Source organism: Tinamus guttatus, unplaced genomic scaffold (assembly GCF_059628265.1).
Source record: "Tinamus guttatus ecotype Peru unplaced genomic scaffold, ASM5962826v1 Tinamus_guttatus_pri_ptg000060l, whole genome shotgun sequence".
NCBI lineage: Eukaryota > Metazoa > Chordata > Aves > Tinamiformes > Tinamidae > Tinamus > Tinamus guttatus.
In genome coordinates, this window is record NW_028288594.1 from 3,554,828 (window position 1) to 3,576,771 (window position 21,944).

Sequence of the window (21,944 nt, forward strand, 5' to 3'; positions counted from 1 at the left end):
TGACCAGGAATATGAAATTGGAAGCAAATATAATAATAGATTTGCTGTATATTGTGTGTGATTTCATAATGTTAAGATTAACATTATAACAGCATTAAAATTCACACAAGAACAGAGTGACTGTAAAAAAAAAAAAAAAAAAAAAAAACTGAAATACTTAACAGAAATGCCATTGAATACACTGATTCCTTAACACTCTATAAGTTGGTCAAGTAGAACTAATACACTTTGATTGCATACATTATCTGTAACAAAGTCAGCAACATATTAAAATACCATCAGGCTGCTTTCAGGACAAACCAGTATTGAACTTCTATACTAGCCTTAAAACAATTGGAATCTTACAGTTTATCAAATGCACAAAACAAAGCATTTAAACTTAATTCATTAGCATTTTTCCTAAATTTATAAATAGAAACATTTGATTTTATGTAAATCCTTTGTTGCGTCCATTAGACTTCCCTCCCCCCATTAAAAATGGCCTTTGATGGGTTTGATAATACTAAGTAGAATTTAGAACGGTGACCCAATTAGTTTGAAACAAAATGCAGTTATTTTTTATGGCTAAAGTAGTATAACATATACACACAAAAATATTGGAAGGAGTATTTTAAATGTTCTGAATATGAAAAAGTTATTCACAGGAGATCAACGCAAAGTTTACGTTTTTGAAAGCTAGGGAATGTTAACGCTCTGTAAATGAGCTTATAGAGATCACAAGACTGCAGGTTCTCATTCCTAGAATTCAGAGCAAAAACATAATGACGAGTTAGCCTTCACTTAATCATTTAAAAATTTGTCTGAAAAAAAAATCAAAAAATGGTGAATTTCAAATAATCCATAAAACTTTTGCTTCCCATATCTATTAACTGACAACCTCATCTGACAGTCAAAAAAAAAAAATAGCTTAAAGGATTATGCCATAATAAAATCTGTTAGGAAATGCTTTTTTTGTAATGACTTTAAAGCCATATCTTTGCAATGTTGTTTTTAATCATTTAAACAATATGTACTTGATGGAATATTGAAAAAAGCTGAAAAGTAACAACAGGCTGGCTGTTTAAGTATTATACACAATAAAGACAGCTGGTTTGCAGTTGTTAGTGGAGTAAGAGAGAAAAAGGACAATATAAATACACCATTTATGTTGTGGTCTTCTAGGCAAGAGAGAGGAAAATCATTGGGCGGGTAATATAACTGCATGTAGCATATTGTTTCTATTTACAAAATTCCTACTATAAAATATTGGATTAATTAATGACATAATGCAGTAGTTTGGCCTACTATGGAAACATTCATCCAATACAAGGTAAGATACTATTATCACAGATTGCATTTTAGCAAATACTGTACCAAGGTTTCACATCAAAGGATGTGGTGGTATTTTTCAAATAATGTGAGAGAATGTGTTTTTATATATATATATATATATTTTTATATATATAGACTATGTTCCAGTTACATAAAAATTTGAATATTAAATATACTGTATTAAATCAAGAAAAACTGCACAATTAGAGAAAGAATCTGACCCTGTGATCGCAATCCATGACTTCAAATGGACAGCTTGAGAAGGAAAGGGTTACCCTCATTAGTGTTTATAGGGTCAGATCAGTTGTCACTTTAAAAATATTTTTAACGTTTACTTGTTAATTTTGGTCTTTTAAAAACATTTACTTAAGTTACATGATTTGAAAGAAAAACGAATCAAGTATTTCAAGTGCATATTGAATGAAGATTATTAAGGATTCTCACACAGAAAAAAGTGGCAAAATACAATAAAACCTATTAACAAGTAAGTTGAATTTGAAAGAAATTATGTAATGAATAGCTAACACCACCAAGGAAAATATTTTTTTGCATTGACTACTGTAGACTTCTGTACAGATACTAGACAATGTAGACATTTAGACAAAATGAAATGAAACAAATATTGCACTACATTACCTGTGCTAGTTTGGGCTGACAGACAAAAGATTATAACATCAAATCAGTCATATTTAATGATTGTGGCACTCCTTTCATTCATTTGTAAAATAAAAAAATTAATTGAAGAATGAGTCATAGACAAGTCTCCCGGTCAACACCTTTCCCTGAGTCAGCTTTCTTCTCTCTTTTGATTTCAATACTAGGAAAAGAAGGAAAAATAAAATTAGAGAAGTACTATGAGATATATTAATGATTTACCTGAAAACCAACACTGCAATGATATTTTAATTAGTTTTTCATGCTACATAGCACAAACTGGGAAACAAGTGAAAGTTGCTGTATTGATTGGTGCAGAAGACATCAGCCAGCATTTTAGTGACGAGGAAGGTAGAAAACTTGAGATGTGCAGGCAGACAGCATGCAAGCAGATACCCATGTTTATTTGAAAATACAACTGTAAAGTCATTAAATAATAGCAATGGTACACTTTTCAGGCAATATCAGCATTTTCTTACATGGCACAAACAAGAAGTTATAGGAAATATTTCTTTGCTTTAACATTTATTCTGTTGCTCAATATCCATTTACAAGAAATGTGTCTGAAGAGACAGAGCAGTGCAAGCCAAGTTACAATTTTCTAATGTCTTTTAGGCTTTACTGGGAAGAGCAGGAAAAGGTAGGAAAGGGGGAATGACAATATTCCCCACTTAGAGATCAGTTTAATATAGACTTGCTCCTTTTATATATGATATCAGGAACAACATTTTTTTAAAAGAGTTTATAAAATATATCTAGGCAGTATCACCAAGAAATCTGAAGAACAGTTCAAATTTGGATTCAGCTTTATTTTTCCCAATTAAACACCATTGATTTACCTACACGGGATGCAGAAAGCAGATTTTTGTTGGTGATAAGGATACTAATTTACAGCTTAATTAAAAAAAAATTTTTTTTTTTTTTGCAATGAGTCTTAATAACACTATTGAAATGCAAAGAGGTTTCCAAAACACAGGCAAATCAAGCCTTCAGCAAAGAGCGACAAGGGTATCTTAAAAAAGATGTTGGGAGAACAAACCTGTATCAAGTACATAACCTGCCAGGTTTCATGGGAATAATTCCTTAACTAGAATGAATGAGAAATAGGCTGAGTTACTCAAGGCTTAAAGAAAGCAAGATCAAGTCTTAATATTTTAATATAATTAATTCATGCAAAATTTTACAATCATGTGATATACTTTTTCAAATTTTTTTTAAAAAAAGCTTTAAGGCTAGACTTCAGGCAAAGCTTGCTTCTAAACCTATGGCACCTTCCAGAGGTGTTAATGGAAATAGCTAAAGAATACCACATTCTGCCACTTAAACTGCCAAATCTGCCACCTTCTGTGATAGAACTGGTATGTTAAACTTTCTGCATACAAAGGGTGTGCAAACACATTCTTGAGAGTGGCTTTAAACAGCTTTATCTGCTTAGAAACTGCATATGTTTTGAAAAGGCAGTTAAGTTGCTTCATACTCTGCATACTTTTAGCATAGCTGTTCTATGAGTTTGCTGTGTAATTTTGAGCCTTGGCTCCCTACAGAACAAACTCTAAGAAGGAATATATGGGATGCAGCCCTCAGCTGGTCAACAGCACAAGCCCTTTCCATCCTTCATAAATTCACCAGAAATATAAAATAGAAGCAGACTGTATTTTCTACAAGGCATGTCTTCCTGCACTAAGATTTTAAGTTTAGAACAATAGAGCTGTAACTGTAGGCTGTCCTAACTGAATTCATAGAGTTAAATTAGGCACATGGAAGCAAGTAAAAGGTCTTAGAAATATTTAAAAAAAAAAAAAAATCCAAAATTATCCACATCAAGATAGGTTATACTCCATAGCAGTATAATAATGAAAGTGTAAGATATTTTAGAGTACAAGTGCCTCTATGCTTAGGCGGCAGCAGCAGCCAACTGTTTTTTTTGTTTTTTAGAAACTTAAGTACTCTTCAGAATCTGCGGCACAAGAATTATGACACACTATGCTAATTCACAGAGCCAGGGGCAGGACAGGGTTATTGTGGATATTATCCACTGAACCCTTTTCTGCCTAAAATCTCACACTGGAGATCTAGTTTATTATTGGGCTGTCTTGCATTGGCTAAGTCAACGAAGTATATAAGTAGCAGAAAGAACTTCCCGAATTCATGTATTTTGGAAATCATCCTAGGTTCTTAATTTCTTATGCATTATGTAAAGGGATTATATGAAATCAAAGCAGATTATCATATTTTTTTCTAATTTTATTATTTAATATTGAATATGTATAGTCTTATATACATATTTAATAATATAAATGTAATGAAATATGTAAATTAAATGTAAGTGTAAAAATATTAAATGTACAATATATATCATTAAATATAAAAATGTTTAAATATATTATTATATAATAATATTTGGCAATATTAGTGTATGAAAATGGAGGACTTGATAGAAGGAAAAAGTCCTAAATGCTTCTGTAGTTAATCTTCAGAAAGCATCAGTAAAATTAATTTCATAATAAGATTTTTTTTTTTCCTCCTACAGCAAGATACTTATATAGAACAAGGTTGAATAACGTAATACTGGTGGTCTTGATCATTTGCACAAATTTTTCTTGTTACTGGCACCAATACAACCATATATTTATTTTCAGTACTTACTTAGGGCCAAATTATATCCTCATGTAATAGCACATGCATTTAGGACTATAATAATAATTAGGACCATAATAAGGAATATAATAGTAATTAATAATAATTAGGAATTTAACAGTGATTTCTTCAGTTCTGTCTCTAGTGTGCCTTAAAACTAATGCTTGCTATGGTTGTGCTAATCAGAAAGTGAGCTCTCTGGATTTAAAATTCTTTGACACTGCTTCTGTCTGGAAATATGAGACACCCTAGAGCTCATAAAAAGTAGCATTTAAGATTGATTCTTTAAGAATCATCATTTCATCTAAAACCCTAAAACGAGACTTAGTAACTTAGTTACTTTTGACCTAAATCCTTTTTTTTTTTCATAAGCAAAGATACTAGAATACATTTAACAAAATAGATTTTGAATGAAGGAACTCTTTAGAAAAAAAGCTTGTGTTTTACTGCAACTTATCTTTTACTGGTGTTTTCTCAACTAATTGTCTATATGGATGATTCTAGTTCAAAGTATCTTTGAAATTTTCAGGATAAAAAAATACTGTAAATATATACACCCACATCTGTATGCATGAGTGTATGCATGTATGCACATACATGATCCATCTCATCCCTTGTAAGAAGCAGTATCTATGAGAAAAATTGCAGCTATTCCATACCACGTGCCTGTGAATGTCATAATTTTCTTCTCAAGGCCTTCCAGCCTCGACACCATATCCATCTATAAAAAAATCTACTGTACATCCCTCTCCCATGCACCAAGCTAACTCCTCTGCGACTGGATCCTTTTCAGCCCATGGGTAGGGTGGAAGACAGAAGCGCACTGCTATTTTGAGTGATAGTAAATTAGCATTAAAATGACATTGGAGAGCTACTTTAAGAGTCTGATTCTCCGGTCATCAATTGTTCGTCTTGTTTATGCTGTTTAGGCAAAGAACAACATTGAAAGGCAACATGCCATTTTGGGGTGACAAAATTGAAAAAACATCTTTCTTGACTATTTCTTTTTTTCCCTTATAGCATCTTTTCCCCAAAAAACGACTGGATCTTTCAAACATCAACCTTGTTTTGAACATTAGATTTAGAAATAGACAGAATGTCATTTTTACATTTTAAAAACCTGCACAACTACTGCAGAAATATGCTAGGAACAAATTCAGTTTGGCCCTTAAATATACTTGCCTGGTATTTCTAATTTTTGTATACAATCTATTTCAAATTATCATATTAGGACTTTGATGATGACATTTTTACCTTCCTGTTTGAGATCACTTTTCATTCTGTCTCCCCAAAAGTTACACACAGTAATTTGGGTTCCTATATGACACCACTTGGAATAGGAAGATACAGTCAAGGAAAAGGTCGAAGGGACAGGGTCTTACCTTTGGGGAATCAGCTTCTAGAGTGATTAGGAAGGGGAGCTTATGATAAAAATGTGACATGAAAGAATTAAGTGGAAAATACTGTTAAATTTAAAAATAATGGAGAGCAAAATCCCTCTTAATACCACTGTCAATGTATTTATTATTGCTTATTCCCATAACTGTCTAACCCAGATAAAATATCCTGCCTTCCTTTCACATTTATCTAGACTAAATTATAAAGGGTATTCAACTTGAGTGCAAGTAAACTAGATAGATAGTCATATTTCCTAGTGAAGTAATCTTATATTAATAATAAAAATATATATTTTTAAATGAAATGTTAGTGGATCACATCAAGAGTAATCAATCAAGAGTATATATGTAGTTATTTCCAGGGCAGCGATGATTCCTCTTTCTTAAGAAAAAAGAACAGGCAAGCAAGCAAAACACACCAACCGTTGTACAATGTCCATGGGTAGGCTGGTGGTTCATTACACAGCATTAAGCATGCTCAACTTTATTTTCCACTGTAGTGTCTCTAAGTAGCATGCAAACATTTGTGCTATTCTTACATACAGCGTGAATTTGTGTTTCAAGCTCAAAAATACTTGATTCGATGTAAGTAACAGGAATTCTCAAGAAATCAAGTTGCAAGGTGCTAGAAATCTACTTACTAGTAAAGTACTCTAGTATTTTGCTTGATATGCATACATAAAGTATACTATAACAACAAAAAAAAATTAAAACCTTTTAGAAGGAAAGCTTGACTCCTTATCTTTTGCATTCTCTGAGGATATCAGCAAGGTCTTCCACACAGCAGTTTTTGCCATTTCATCAGAAATGTTTATCACAGATGGGTCATCTCTAGGTAAAAGAAAATGCATAATAAAATAATGGTCAATTTGCCTTTGTCAGTTTTCAAGAACTTTTGTAGAATTAATAACTAACTATGTTGAAAACTGACAATGACAAGTGCAACATAAGTCCAAGAAATTATGTTAAAAATTCAAGGATCCTGAACAATGGATTTAAATACTCTTCTAATACATTTTAGCACTCTTTTTTTTATTTTCCTCTCCAACCACAAAATAATCTTTGTAACAGCAATTAAAGTATGTCAGGTGTCATTTCCAACTTACTTACTTATAGATGGGGGAAAAAACAAAAACAAAAACAATGAGGAACTGTGAAGTTAAATAATTTGTCCAAGGTTTCATAATCCTGACAGCTCTCAAACTACTCATGCACTCAAACATCAGATGCTTTTGAAATTATTTTAAAAGCAGTTAAAAAAAAAAAAAAAACTCGAGAAAGTCTAAGATTGAAGTGATGAAAAATGCTTTTAAATGCCCCAATTAAACAAATCAATAGCTTTAAGCACCTCCTTTGCAGGCACTGTTTATGCCCTTATCTGGACTGCTCTGAGTATGTGTTTGTACACTCAGTAAACTTGTTTACACCATGTTTTGGGGAATCAGTTAGTCAATTATTGGCTTGATTCCTCTTTTTAGCTGTAGGCCTGTGACCCTTCAGCAGAAAAGGTTAGGTATTATTCAGGACGCTTAGAGCTACACAGCAAACACACCAGCTAAATTAAGCTAAATATTGTTAATATAAAATGGAGGGAAAGGGTATCATTAATAGAATAAAAGTACAAAAGAACAAAGAACACCATAAATGCAATGCATTGAAAGTAAGACATAAGCCAATATTTTTCAAATGCATAGAAAACAGAATAGTGTACCTGTTTGCTTTAGGATACATTAGGGTAACTTTATGTTAAATTGTAAGAGAAGGTTATTTAAAAACTGTGCTCCTGTAAACTCAAGTTAGAGCATTCCTATCGGCAAACACTCCAAGTCCTTACTAAGAACTTCCTGAAAACTGTGTAAATGATAACAACGCCTTATCATCATGTATCTATAGTACATTTACCTAGTATATGTGTATTGTACTTGTAACACAGGTTCTTATGTCTTTGTATCATCCATTTATTATCTGTACTGGCTTGTTCTTAATTCACTTACTATACCATACAGCTAGCATCTTAATTAGAATGTTTTAAAATGTACTGCTGCAAGGACCTACTTTTTCTAGGGTATGTTCTTGGTCTCTGTTGACTTGGTGGTAAGAGTCAAGGTGAGGACTGCCCTACTGTGCATCTTCCCTTGCATAGTGCATATCAGAAGCTAAGGTTCACTATTAACAGCCTCATACTTCAGGCCTGTTCCAGAAAATTTCTAACTAGCATTTGCCATTCTTAAAGATTGTAGGATCATGTGGAAATACTAGAAAGCGGTCATGAAATACTCCACTGTATGTTTTAGTTCACCTATCTGTACTCTGCTACCAACAGAGATCCTCCCAACATTCACTGAGCATTAAGAATCAATATTGTGGCATGATTATTTCATTTGTTTAATTGCAACTCACCTAAAAGAGGAAAGGTATATTTTACCTGTAATGTCCTTCTAGTGGTAACTGAACAGTCCCTTCCTCTTCCATTGCTAACATACTTTGCTCTTCCTAGAAGGAAGGAATTTACATGTGAGCAATGATACATGATACAATGTTGTGAAAAGTGAAATTTATGTTCTTTAATTCTTTTCTCTCTTTTCTTTAATACTAAGTATTTATTAAAATAAGGATCATTTTCAAGTGTTCTAGATTTAAATATTTGACATTTTTAAAAGCTGTATTTTAAAGATAACTCTTCACTAATGTTATTTCTGGTGCTCCGTATTGGAAACACATTTCTAACAATAAAGAAAGAGCAAAGTTAGTAACACAGCATGAGCGATTTGTATGGTGAATTTTAAATGCCATTCATGAGAAGACATATATTCAACTGCACTGTTAATATGCAAATATTAGGAAGATAGATTTAAGTTTCTGCAAGGAAATAAGACAGCAAAATTAGTTTTCCCTTAAACACTGAAAAATTTATCCAATGCATAACAGAGAGTAAAAAGAACTAGGAGAGAAATATACCAAAAATATACAAATTCATGAAATCTTTATCTTGAGGTAAGGGAGAACAAAGCAGAATCCTTCAAGCATCAGGTTCACCCTGTAACAACCAGGAAAAATAAGTTCTCTCCATTTTTAGGAATGTTAATCTGAAACAACCCTAAGAGAGGTAATTGGACTATGTAAGGTCAAGGGTCTATGCTGTTCAAAGGAGCACTCGCCAGGCCACACAGGTTGTTAGGTCAGGAAAACCACAGCACCTGTCCCAAGAGCACCAGGTTACATATAAACTTAAATCTTGAAAGTAACAGTAGCTTCTTACCTAAATTACAGACAACAGTGGGAACAGGCAACACTCACACAATGTCATCCAGCTCTTCTTGTAATCAAGTGAATCACGGGAATAAGAGACCCTGTATTATGTAGCAAGGCAGCTGCCAGAAGGCTGAGGTGCCTTCACACAAATGTAGCCATCAACTCCTGCACTAGACTGTGTATGAGAACGGCACTCACGCACCAACCTGTTTTACTCCCTTACTGGCTGGCCTTTTAACAGTTTTTTTCCTAATGCTTCATGAAAAGAGTGAACTAATGTGACACTGGCTCTTCCCAAAAGAGGGTCTTAACAGACAACATAACATGCACCACATGTATTGATAATTTGGTATTAGCTGGAAGAGTCCAGCTATTCTCCAAAGTAATCAAACGTGTCCTTTCTACCAGGAAATTGGCTTCTTCTGAGTTTTACTACTACAACTATTTAAAAAGTCAGAACATTTTTTTCCTCCCAGTGTTCAGTCCGTCTCAAAGAGACTTAGCTGATTAACATCAAAGTGGTTTCCAAAGGAGATCTGTGAGAAGACGTATATAATATCCACTATAAACATGCAAAGCCCTAGGAAAAAAAAAAGGCCTAAAAATGTAAAAACAATTTAAGTGATGGAATTATAATCCAATCAAATAACTTTCAGATCTTGTCAACTACATTTCTGAATATTCTTGTGGGTAGAGTATTTCTATTTTTAAAAGCTGTGTGATAGCAACGCTCCAACTAATTCTTTAGGCTACATGTCATAAGTTTTATTACTAGTTAATTTTGTCCTTTCCAGGCTTCACAGTTCCTTAAGTTTTTGACAGTTAAACATTTTAATAATAGCTCCAAATATTTAGAAATGCCAAAATATGTAAAAATAACCTCTCAGCATAGACAGTGAATGAAATAAAGTAGCACCAGTAGATTTTCCCAGTTTTGTTTTCTGATGCCGTGCTATCAAGTACGGGAAAGAAAGTGACATGTAACCAAAACATAAGGATATCAGGGAAAGAATATAATCAGCTCTACATGAGCAGCGTCTTGATTAATTCTGGTTAGTCTGGTTAGATAACAAACTTTGTGATGAAACAGCTCTCTGGTTTGCTCTAGTTCAAGGAACACCGTAATGAGCCACATCTTTTATTTTCAGTTTTACACATAGATATTACATAGTAAATAATAATTTTTATCACGTAGGTAGAACCTTATCCCCAAAACATATTCTACTAAAGTATGATAGATGTCTATAAAAAGAAAGTAAAGTTGTAGTTCTCTGCATTACAGGTGAGACAGCGAGTTGTCAAAGGTCACAAAAGAACCAAAAAGGCATATAAATCTAGTTTTCATAGTTGTGTGTTTAACTTATTAGCTCATGTCCTGTTTCTGCAAATAGACTTACCAGTAGGAATCCTTACACACAATTTCATTGTCCTTAGAGTACATCTTGGCATCCTTGAAGATAAAATGCTGTTCTATCCATTCACATTGCCTACGTCTTGAAGTACTCTTGTACCACCAAAACGTTATGTCTTGAGCTTTGTAGAGGTCTTCAGGACACGTGAGCGGTCATATGCTTGGCCTCAGAGTACTCCTGCCTGAATTAACTACAGCCTGCCAGCACTATATGGTGTAGTCTGCACCTTCATGTCCTCCGCCTCTCCATCCTCTTTTCAAAAATGCTGGAGCAGAAGCATGGATGTATCCTGACACTGACATATCCTTCCTACTGCTAGGAAGCAGTTAGTGCTTCTCGATAAAGACTTGTCCCTCATTTGCATGGGCCAATGACTTAGGATCACAATGCTCATGTGCCCTAATGGTTGAAATTGATCAAGCAAATAAATACCAGTGACTAGGGAGAAAAATTTCAATCCATCTCAGACATAGAAAGCACAGGGTTCTATATGCAATGGAATTTTGAAAATTGGAAGAAGGGCTTAAAAACAACATAAAAACAAAGATGTTATGTTAGCATAGGAATCCACATCTACTAGACATCCACATCAAAGATACCATATTAGATTTGTAACCCTAAGATGACATAGGAAAAATATGAAAATATTGAAGTCTGGATAGAGTTAATAAGTCTACGTGTTGCACAGAATATTTCTTGGTTATAAAATTTTCACTAAATGTCTGAGGGAAAATTTTATATTGTCTTACAAATAAAAATTGAAACCATGACCCACCTCTTTTTCAGCATCTTCCAGTTTCTTTTTCTTGCTCTCAGGCATCAAATCGTCTAACCAGCTGAGCTCCCGTTTAGTAAAAAAGAAGTCCATGAGTTTTCGGACAAACACCAAAGCTAGGACCTGTAAAGACATATTTTCAAGCAGTTAGGATTTAAGCAAGTAACCATTAGAAATATGCCTGTGTAGGAACACTTCCAAAAGTGATAACAGTTTACAGTTGGAATTTTATCCTTTAAATTTGGACAGCAGATAGCTAGATCTTTGTTGTTCAAATAAAGCATGGTTTGAAGCATTTAACAATCATTGATGTCAGTACACAAGATATATTTAAATTTCAATTACTGAAAAAATTAAAGAGAAATTCTTTAAGCAGAATAATAAATTTTTCTTTTATTTCTGTAAGACACAGAGCTATCAGGAAAGTTCCTCTGACAATAAATAATCTTCCTTACTGAGCAAATATTCTCTCTGTAAAATGATCCTTTCATGTAACTCCTTACATGAAAACATAAAGTGATTTAAAAAGTCTAGAAGAATTTTCTCTACAGTACAGAATTTATGAATGGACTATCCACAGATATAAATGGAGCACAATCCAAACACAGACTTCTGGTTATACGAAGAATTTTTCTTTACTTATTCAATATGAAGATTTGTCTTTGAATCTTCAGTCTAAAAATATTGTAATTACCTGTCCACATTAGATTTTTTTCTTCAATAATACCTACAAGTGAGAAGAAAATTGATTTTTAGGATAAACAAAAAAAATTAAAAAATCATACCATCATGGGAAAGACAATGGCAGCTCTTGAAACCTTTATAATCCACAGGAGTACAAGACAACTCAGCTGAATTACAGTGAAGAGATGTACTTTTCTAAGAGGGACATGTCTCAGATAGATAAAATCTGGCTGATGCTTTGCCGGCATCCAGAATAACTTTATCCTATCAAAAAGCTGAAAGAGAAATATTAAAAAAAAGATTTTATTATCAAAATGAAGTGTAGGACCATCTGTTCTTATATTCACAGATTACCTTTGACTGTGTTAACAATTAGGCCCTTCTAAAGACAAAACCTATGTAGAAATTCAGGTGCACAGGAGAGACTACATCATTTACAATGAAGATCCAGAAAGTTATACTAGCCCAGTGGTATAGAAGACTCAATTCCTTGAGTTGAACTATCAGAATAAGAATGAGACCCTGTATTATTTACATAAATCTAACTATTCAGTTATTCATCATCTCAAATTCCTTTCACTTTTAATCCTCATTTGTCTCCCTATATATTTCTATCATAGCTGTGCTCAGAGATTGGATTAGTCATATTCCAAGACACATCCTGCTCATAACTGCAAACCATGTTGTACACAAAGAAAATAAGTACTTTAAAATACTATTTTGCCAATATTTCAATTTAAGAACACTAAAAGTTAGGCACAGCCTGAATTTAAATTAAATCTGAATCTAACCAAAGCAAATGGAATCTAGTTGATCCCACTGGGCAGATGCATATTATACTGTCTTTCTAGCACAACCAGAAATTTGTTTTCCACCTAGCTCTGCTTGCTTAAAATACACACATCTCTGAAAGCTCTCTTCAGTCTTTATTTCCCAAGAACTGAGCCCCATCTCCTCCAGTTCACTTCACCAGACTCTTTACTGCAGCTTGCCCCATTTTCTCCTAGTGCACACAGGAGATATTCTTCACAAAAGCAAAAAACAAACAAACAAACCCTCCAGAAAGACAACTGCAAAGCTATTAGGAATACCCAAGAGGTTCGTGCTTTTCAGGCCCATTTGGCTCAAATGGACCCAAGACAGTCACAGGGTGTGATGGTGGATGCACCGTTTCTCCCAGGAGGGGATAAACCATTCTGCAGTCACACAATTTTCAGGAATTTCAGGTTTCAGGAATTTTATTTGGTATGTGCAAAATGCATAAAGGCTTATAATTTGGCAAGATTTACGCCTTTTTTTTTTTCCTTTTTTTTCTCTTTTTTTTTTTTCCACACAGAAATAGCAAAAAGCACCATCCTCCTACAAAAGCCATATTATCAAATCTCAATTCCTTATCCCAACCTGGAAGATAAAAAGGAGGGGAGGGTGCCAGCAATTATCCAAGATAGCCATTCTTCCATAGTGTACTACCCTCTAGCCCGATTCAGAGAAACAGTTGAATCATATCAAGTGGAAATTATCTATCAACTTCAGTAAAAGCCAAACTCCTCTTCTTACAACTTGGGTTGAGAATTCCCTACTCGATGGATTAGAGCTAGGACAAGTTATAAAGGAATAGTGTCTGAATACGAAATATGAGTCAAAAAAAAAGATATTGGCAGCTTTGCCCATAAATGATAGAAGATATTAAAAAATAAAGACATTTTTAACTCACCATCAAAAATAAATAAATAATAAGAAACAATCTAGCATTTTCTTTGCTCTCTGTACTTGACAGCATTTTGCACAGTGTTAATTTGTATTTTTGTCATGTGATTCTTCTCTCTCGATTGTCTGTGAACATGTATCAACACCTCAAATTTCACCAACGAACAAAGCAGCACTAGAGATGTTGAGTGTGTTTGTGTCAGATGGGCTAAAGAACTGAACAGCAGGCCCTTTGTCGCTGCAGCAGTCCACACTGCCACCACCACTAGCAAACCTGTCCCCAGTGTGGCAGTTCCTGGCCTGGGCCAGGATTGTACTTCTCATCCCTGCAGGAAGGCTGCCCTCTCCCTAGACCTGCCCTTCACGTCAGGGGCCAGAAAAGAAGTAGTGCTGGACTTGCTACCATTCCACTTCCCTACCTGAGGCATTTCTTTGCACAGGAAAGACCTTACAGACCTACACCGTGTTAGTGCTAGCGCAGTTAGCCAACACCTACCACAGGCAAAGTTCAAGACCAACTTTACCACTACAAAGGCAATAATTTAGAAGCTGAAAAGACAGCAGGCAAGCAAGGGAATGGGGAGGCAGGAGAGAGGAAAGAGATCCTGATGGTTGTTACAGCTTTTAGTCTCAGCCAAAATTCCTTTGATACACCAAGGGAGAACAGAAAAATCAGCACCTAAGAAATAAAAATTTGAGCACATTACCTAAAGGGAATACTCTATTTTAAACAGAATCCATTCTCTTTTTTAAGAGATCCACTTTCAAGAAATTAAGATTGGCAACATTCCTTTAAGATTATACAAAAAAAGAGAATAAATTTATGTAATAAAAATATTTATACACTTTAAAGCAAGTAAAATATATTTCTTAAACTCATTTTACCTGAATTCCCTTTAGAGATGAAGCACCCATGTAAAGAAAGACTCCATAAAGTACTGGCATCGGAATAAACTGCAAAAACAAGTAGAGAAAGAAAGAGCACATTAAATATCATTTAACAATATTAAATGCTTGTAGAAAGACATTCTGAACAGTTGAAATTCAAAGTGCCATATGCCTGAATTAATCAGACAAATGTAAATTCATAGTAACTCAATTACAAATTAATAATGCTACTGAGACGATAAAGAAAAGGAAGAATCTGGCTCTACAGATTTTTCTCTCTCTCATGGACAGTTACAGTTCTAGTATACTTTACTCACTATTAATAAAATTAATGGAACAAGAAAAATAAAAGTATTTAATTATACACTTACACACTGTACTTAAAAGATTTATCAGGAGAGCACCTGAACAAGAGAACTATAATTTTCAGAAAAAAATATTAAAGATGCACATATCATATGGCTAAAATAAATATTCTGTATTATAAGCATTTAAAATAGTGTATAATAGTGAATAATTCTGTGAGAGCATCTATAGTTTAAATGCTCAGGCTCTCTCTATAAAGTATGTAGATAAAGTAATAAGATAGATATTCCATAGATGAATGTCTGTTTTAAATACAGCACAAAAAGATACATCCTTAGGATGGTTTTATAGTGTACTTAAAGGTCTATTCCTCAGAAGTCCAAGTTTTACGGTTTATTCCCTTTTCTGTGAAAACACACAAGTCTAAATTCCGATCTTGTTGAAGCCAGTAGCAAAACTGTCACTGATTTCATAGAGGTCAGATAATTTTTAATAATAATACTAAATATTATGTATGTAGATAGTACTGTATATCCATATAAATAGACACCTAATTTTAGCACAATGTTGAATAGTCACCCATGCAAGCAGCATGAAAGCTTTGTTCACTTCCAAGAAATCAACCACAGAACGTCTCCTAACTGTGCAAATGGTTTTAAAATATCCAGAAAACACAGAATGTTTTTAAATTATCTAAGTAATCTTTCTTGCTGGTATAATCCGGCAAGACTGTTTCAAAACAACTTGCCATGAGCCCCAAGTATAAAAAAAGGGGAAACTTGGTTTGCTTCAGGTCAATGGAAGAATTCCCTTTGACTTCAGTCAGACCAGAATTTCATTACAAGATTTTTTTTTTCAAAAATATTACTTGTCCCTAAGCATTCCATTGTGCAAAATTAGCATTCTAATACAGACTACCATTGTACAAAATTATGCTAGCTAGTGCTAGTTATTCAGCTGCTTCTTGTTTTCCCAGATTACCTTCAGGATACTTGTCAAAAAGACAGATGAGCCCATAAGGACAAAAATCATGAGCCCTGTGACTCTCTGCTCCCGGATTCCAAGAAATTTTGGCTGCTCCCCTGGAGCGGAGCACTCAGATTCCAGCTTTAAGCTATTCACATGGGAAATAGAGAGGACGGTGGCAGCAACAAACCATGGCAATCCCATAATAGAGCACACTCCAAGCATGACTGCCACCATGAGTAAGTCGAGATGGTATCCACATCCTTTCTGTTAAAAAAAAAAAATATTGACAACAATAAGAAAAAAAAATCTGAATTAAGGGGAACACTCGCAATAAGCATTTCTAATAAGCAGTTATAGATCATTTTAAAAATAGTGTCTTGTAACATAAAGTAGCTTTTTTTGTGTTATCCAGGTTGGGTCAGCAGTGATGACACCCTATTACCTAAGGGGAACTCCTGCTCCTTCAAGTGTTATTCTTAATGATTTTAGACTTGTTCCAGTTTGAGTAGGTGTACATATCATAAACCCACCTTAAAACTGGGAACACAGAGCTTTCCTGATAAAGAGGCATGCAGGAAATTAATTCAGAGACACATATCTTCTATAAGAAGTCTAAGAGATACTATTAAGACAAAGGAAAACTCCTACATATTCTGCATTTTCTGCTTAAACTAAACTTCATCTGTGGCTAACAGTGGACACTAGTCAGCAGAACTTTCAAAAAGTGCAGCCATCCTTCCACAACACTGCATTTAATGGGGAAAAAGAAAAAGAAGGTAGGACATCCAACCATCCCTATGTAGAAGGATTAAAAAGTAGCTATTTTCATTCTTACCTAGACCAAAATTCTTCAGTTAATATTTACAAAGTCAGTTCCTGCAATAAATAACTATAAAATTACATATATCCTTTTAGAGTTTTTATAGACTGTGAACGTGTAGTAGTAATAATTTTCTTCTAAAGTGATTTGACCAAGAACAGGTAGCTAGAAAGTAGGAGAAATTGATCTATAACTAAGCTACATATTAAATTAAACAACAGATTAAGAATAATTAGGTTCTGTGTTTTACTAGTTTACTTACTCAATACTTGCATAATACCATAAACATTAAATGGAAAAGTCATTACAAAACCTCTGGCGTTGGGCCGCCTCTGTGTAAATCATGCACTCTGTAAATCTGCTATCGTGAGGATGTTGTTTTGATTTTGGATAGTGGTCAACAGAAGTCTTTGGTCAAACCTTAGGTACATTCAAAAAAACAACTGCAAATTGAATCTGCATTTTACAATGACCAATGATCTGCACAGAGTTTGATCATATAAATGTTTGTTATCATAGCTGGAAGGGATTTTTCTTTTCTATTTTAGTAAGTACCCAGGAACTTCACACAGCTGCAAGTAAGAGCTCAAGCTGTTTCCTTTACAAAGTCAAGGTAGTGGGTTATCTCCATAAAATTTTGCAATATGGCAACCAATCCAATGTCATGGCCTGATGAAGCAGTGATGTTCATGCAAACAACATGAATATGTTGAACCATAATTTTGCCTGTAAACCCATGCAAATGCCTTTTGACATAAAAAAAGTAACTAAACTAAACTTGGAAGGATTTGCTACAGAGACTGCCAAAAGCTGAAATGTGCACTATTTAGAATTTGCTATGGGAAGTATAAAAAAAGAGGGGGAAAATGAGTTGGAAGCAAACAAATCATTTCTTTCTGAAGACAACTTTTATTTCTAAAATGGGAAGTGTCTGGGTTTATGAAAATGTAAGTCACATATCAAAATGAAAATGCCATCTTAATTTATTTACATTATTTTAAAAGGGGAATTCATATAAAGGAAAATGAAAAGTATCAGTGCTAGCTACATTCTCTCACTTCCCAAAAGTGCTTGAGTCTTACCTCCAAAACACAACTCGTGCCAAACAAAGATATTAGTTACAGGCACAATGCACACAAAGAGTTTAATTCTAAACCCTAACAGAGACACCTTTTTTACCTTCTGACACATTTATGAGGAATGTATCTGCTAATGCATACAGAATCTGAGAGCTTTTCCTCACATTCATACATGATCTGAGGAACCTGACATATGGGAGGAAAAGGAAGCATAGCAACAGGTGATGCTACACCAGACCTCAGCAAAACTAAAACGCAGCAAGACAAGGGGGCAGCCAGGAGGACCATCTGACTCCCAGATGCCAGTGCTGAAAAAACACATTCCAAAGCTTGGCAGCAAATTCCTGCATCTGTCAAGTTAACCACATGCAATGCTATGGATTGACATGAAGAACCAGGCTGACAAAGAGGGCAAAAAAAGAACATATCAAATGTCACAATCATCCAAGAAGAGGCAGTGCAAAGTGAAGGTTGCAAATGCATTTGCTAAAGCAACTTGGGATTGGATTGCTGCTTATTAAAGTATGTCAAAAAAAAAGCCTAGACTTGCTGCATATACATGTAGATAAACCTGCTGCTGTTAGATTTTGCCCAACAGTTTTTCAAAGGGGTGATGTCCCTTTTTCTCTCTCCATCTGTAGGCATCTAAAGTGTTAGAGAACAGAGCAGTAAGCTGTCCTACAGCATTTTAGGAACCCATCGTGCCTCTGAAGTTCACTTTTATTCTCCTCTCTTGTTTAAGAAAGGAACGGCAGGGAAAAAAAGAAAAAAAAAAAAAGTAAGAACCACACATAAAGCACATAAAGATGGAGGGAGAAAAAACTTTGTATAACAAAACAATCCCTGGAAACAATTTACTTGCAGATTTTCTTTAGGTGAATGCATCTAATACCTCAAATAAAGTATTGTCTAGACTGCTTTCTTGATTCAGAATCTCTGTTCCAAATCACTTTCGTAAAGACTTGTACAAGGCAGAGAATTTCTGACACAGGATACCAGTATTTTGTAGACCAATAGAAAAAAGAGATAAATTAAAGGACTGCTAAATAACACACAGTAAAACAGCAATCATTAAATAGATCAAGTACAGCATATAACCTGAAGCAGAAAATCAAAGCGAAAATACAACTATTTGGCTGAATACCTTTAGTTTGTGTTCTTTTCTATTTATAATGACAGCTGTGATCTGTTGGTCCATAAAGATAAGGATAGTACAAAGCAGAGCTGGAATTACAGCAGCTATCACTGTCCACCAAGGATTAGGTCCCAAAGGAGTAATAAACCAGCCACGATCATCTCTGGTGGGCTATGAAAACAGAGTCATGCACAATCAGTCAGAACTCTACAGATTATTAATATTTTAATTTCACAAGATTATACACAAAAATATTACTAAGACATGATTTGCTTTAAAATTAATAAACAATCTCTCTATGTAAGACCACAGAAAAAAATGCTAAACTTAACACAATACCAAAAAAGAGAGGGCATATTTAAGGAAATCATCTAAGACACTGCAGACATGGTTATATTCAATACACTCAGTCAAGATCTCAGAAGCAGTCTCTGAACATTACAGTAGCCTAAGGTTTGGATAATTTCAGGAAGTTTGCAGGGAAGCATGAAGGATCTTCAGTTACACAGATCACTATTCACAGAGTTACTGTTCATTATGTTTGGTGCACACACACAAAAAAATTACAATAGCATCACTACTCCCTAATTATAAAAATATAATAAATCCACTGAAGCATACTGTGTTATCAAAATAACAGAACAATTCATCAATAAATTAACAAAAAAAATAACAGAACAATTCATCAATAAATTACCTTAAAAGCATTTGGAACCTGAAGCTTTGGTGATGGGATCCCAATGGCATAGTCGATTAAGACCATGGACAAAATAGTGAGAAAGACAGCAAAATCACTGACAACAGATCGCACCTGTGAATATCAAAAGGCATGACAATTTTAACAAAAACATTCATGGGTGATTTATGGCTTGTTTCTCTTTACAACGTCAAGGCATGTTTTGCTTACAGGTAAAACCATGCAGAAAAGACACGTAGTGTTCATTTAACCAGCAGTTAATTAAACTTGCAATACAGATGCAGTTCTATGCTGCACATAACTAATGACAACTTTCGAATCAACCTAGTTGCACTTACCTTTGTTGGAAAGTACCGACTCGTTTTGAACTGCTTCAGTGTGGATGACAGCGTTACAGTAGAAAAGAATAAGATGACAGACCAGAAGAGGACATCTGGAACATACGGGCCATGATGACCACAGGCTCGGCCAACAAACTCCCCATGAAGCTTCCTACATTCCTACCAGGGAAAACAAAGTAGGTGTGTTCTGAAAAAAATCCATGTTTATGCTGCCGTTACGTTTTTTTCTTTCCTATTAGTTCCTACATTACGAGCAACTTAGACAACTGCTTTACTACAGCTTGTAAAAAACTTTTTAGATCTTTCAAAAATTAAAACTCCTGATATTTGTAGCTGGACTGTATGGAAAAATCTCAAACCTTATGACACTATCAACAAAAAGTGAAAGTTGAAAATAAGCTTTATTAATTTCAGAATGAAGGACATATTACGTGCACAAGTGTCCTTTCAATGAATCACCTTTTTAAAATGGTATTTAAAAAACGATGCAATTTGTTTCAAACAGTTTTAGTCCACTTGCTTATTTTCTGTTTTCAAATATACTTCCTAATTCCTCCTAAAAGAGGAACAAGTTCCACCAAGACCAAGGCTGCTCCAGGTGAACTGTCAAGAATTGCTACTTTGTTTTAAGCAGGAAAATTCAAGAGCTACTTGATAGAAATATTAGCCTAAGAAAACAATACATTTAATACCACATGGGGGCAGCACATTCCATAAAATTATATTTTTCTAAAAAGTTGTCTGGTAAAATGCAGCAAGCCCCTGATACTAATTCTGTTCAACACAATTTACGATCACATGTGTAAATACAGTAGAATAAATCTCCAGTATTTCTCCAATACCATCCACTAATTCTTTAAGGACCTCCTTATCCTAGTATAAGAAGCAGAGAGATATAGAGCAGCTATAAAACTGTGAGCTACAGTTTCTGTACAGTTACAGTTTCCTTCTCCTTCCCTGATGTCTTTTTTTCATTTTCCCCTAATACCCATATTAGGTAAAAGAAAAAACCTCCACAACCAGAATAAGAGATTCCAGACTGCAATATCTTGCCAGATTAAGATCCTATGTTATCCAAAAATTAGGGTCACTGACTCATCTATTTGTGACTTGACTTGGTAGAAGGTACATTGGCTTTGACTGAAGACTGACTTGAAAATGTAGTTGCTGTTTGATGACTGCGAGACAAAAGGCTGTAAAACATCTGATATTAGCATTGCACTAAACATGTGGTAATTATGGTGCAGTTTTGCCTAAAACAAAGGGTTTAGGTGGCGGGGGGGAAGGAGTTTCAGGAAATCTAGAAGAAATACTCTAGAAGAAGATTTTAGGAATGGAAAATGGAAAATTGGTTCTGATAGGAATTAGATTTCTTATGTTCTCACAGCACAGCTTGAAGTTACTTAAAACTTATAAACAAGACTTAAGAAGCAACGGGAAGAACTGAGCAACAGATGAGAGAGGGGAATTGGACTGATCAAAATTGATAACAGTTTGATTACAGGCAATTATTTCTAATATTTTAGTACACCTCTGTAGAATGGAGGAATTGATGTTTCTTTATGATGTTTGCAAAATATGCAAATATGGAGAAATTCAGATATTTCTTTGACAACCACAGGGACTCATGAGAAAAGTTGTTCAGTTACACTGTTACTCATGTAAACTCAAGTTTTGGCAATAAGCTTCTGAGGAGAAGTTTTAAAGGATTTTATATAATTCAGCAGGTCTTTTACATTTATAGTTAAAACAAAATCTGTTATTTTAAATCTCCTCAGCTGCAAATGTACTCTGAAAAACACTGTCAGAGATCTGAGAAAGTGAGAGGAGGAGTCTGCCCCTGCACAGATGCTCTTAGAGTGTGCTGAAATTTTGAGAAT

The 21,944-nt window shown here is 34.4% G+C and overlaps 1 protein-coding gene across 7 annotated transcripts in view; it reads right to left on the reverse strand.

Annotated features, from left to right (window-relative positions):
• Positions 1-678: 678 nt before the first annotated feature.
• Positions 679-21,944, reverse strand: part of SLC4A10 (solute carrier family 4 member 10) — a 138,810-nt gene continuing 117,544 nt past the window's right edge. For 4 of the 7 annotated variants that reach the window (XM_088519472.1, XM_088519471.1, XM_088519469.1 and 1 more), the window contains exons 16-26: positions 20,062-20,223; positions 19,724-19,837; positions 19,036-19,197; positions 16,005-16,256; positions 14,715-14,783; positions 12,224-12,397; positions 11,439-11,561; positions 8,425-8,492; positions 6,714-6,830; positions 1,948-2,128; positions 679-738 (exon numbers count right to left, since the gene is read on the reverse strand). In XM_088519472.1, the coding sequence (XP_088375598.1) occupies positions 2,062-2,128; positions 6,714-6,830; positions 8,425-8,492; positions 11,439-11,561; positions 12,224-12,397; positions 14,715-14,783; positions 16,005-16,256; positions 19,036-19,197; positions 19,724-19,837; positions 20,062-20,223 (1,308 nt within the window). In that variant the 3' untranslated portion in view covers positions 679-738; positions 1,948-2,061. Of the gene's footprint in view, positions 739-1,946; positions 2,129-3,008; positions 3,053-5,990; positions 6,024-6,713; positions 6,831-8,424; positions 8,493-11,438; positions 11,562-12,223; positions 12,398-14,714; positions 14,784-16,004; positions 16,257-19,035; positions 19,198-19,723; positions 19,838-20,061; positions 20,224-21,944 lie in introns of those variants that run through there. The other 3 variants (XM_088519470.1, XM_088519476.1, XM_088519473.1) reach the window with 3 other exon arrangements.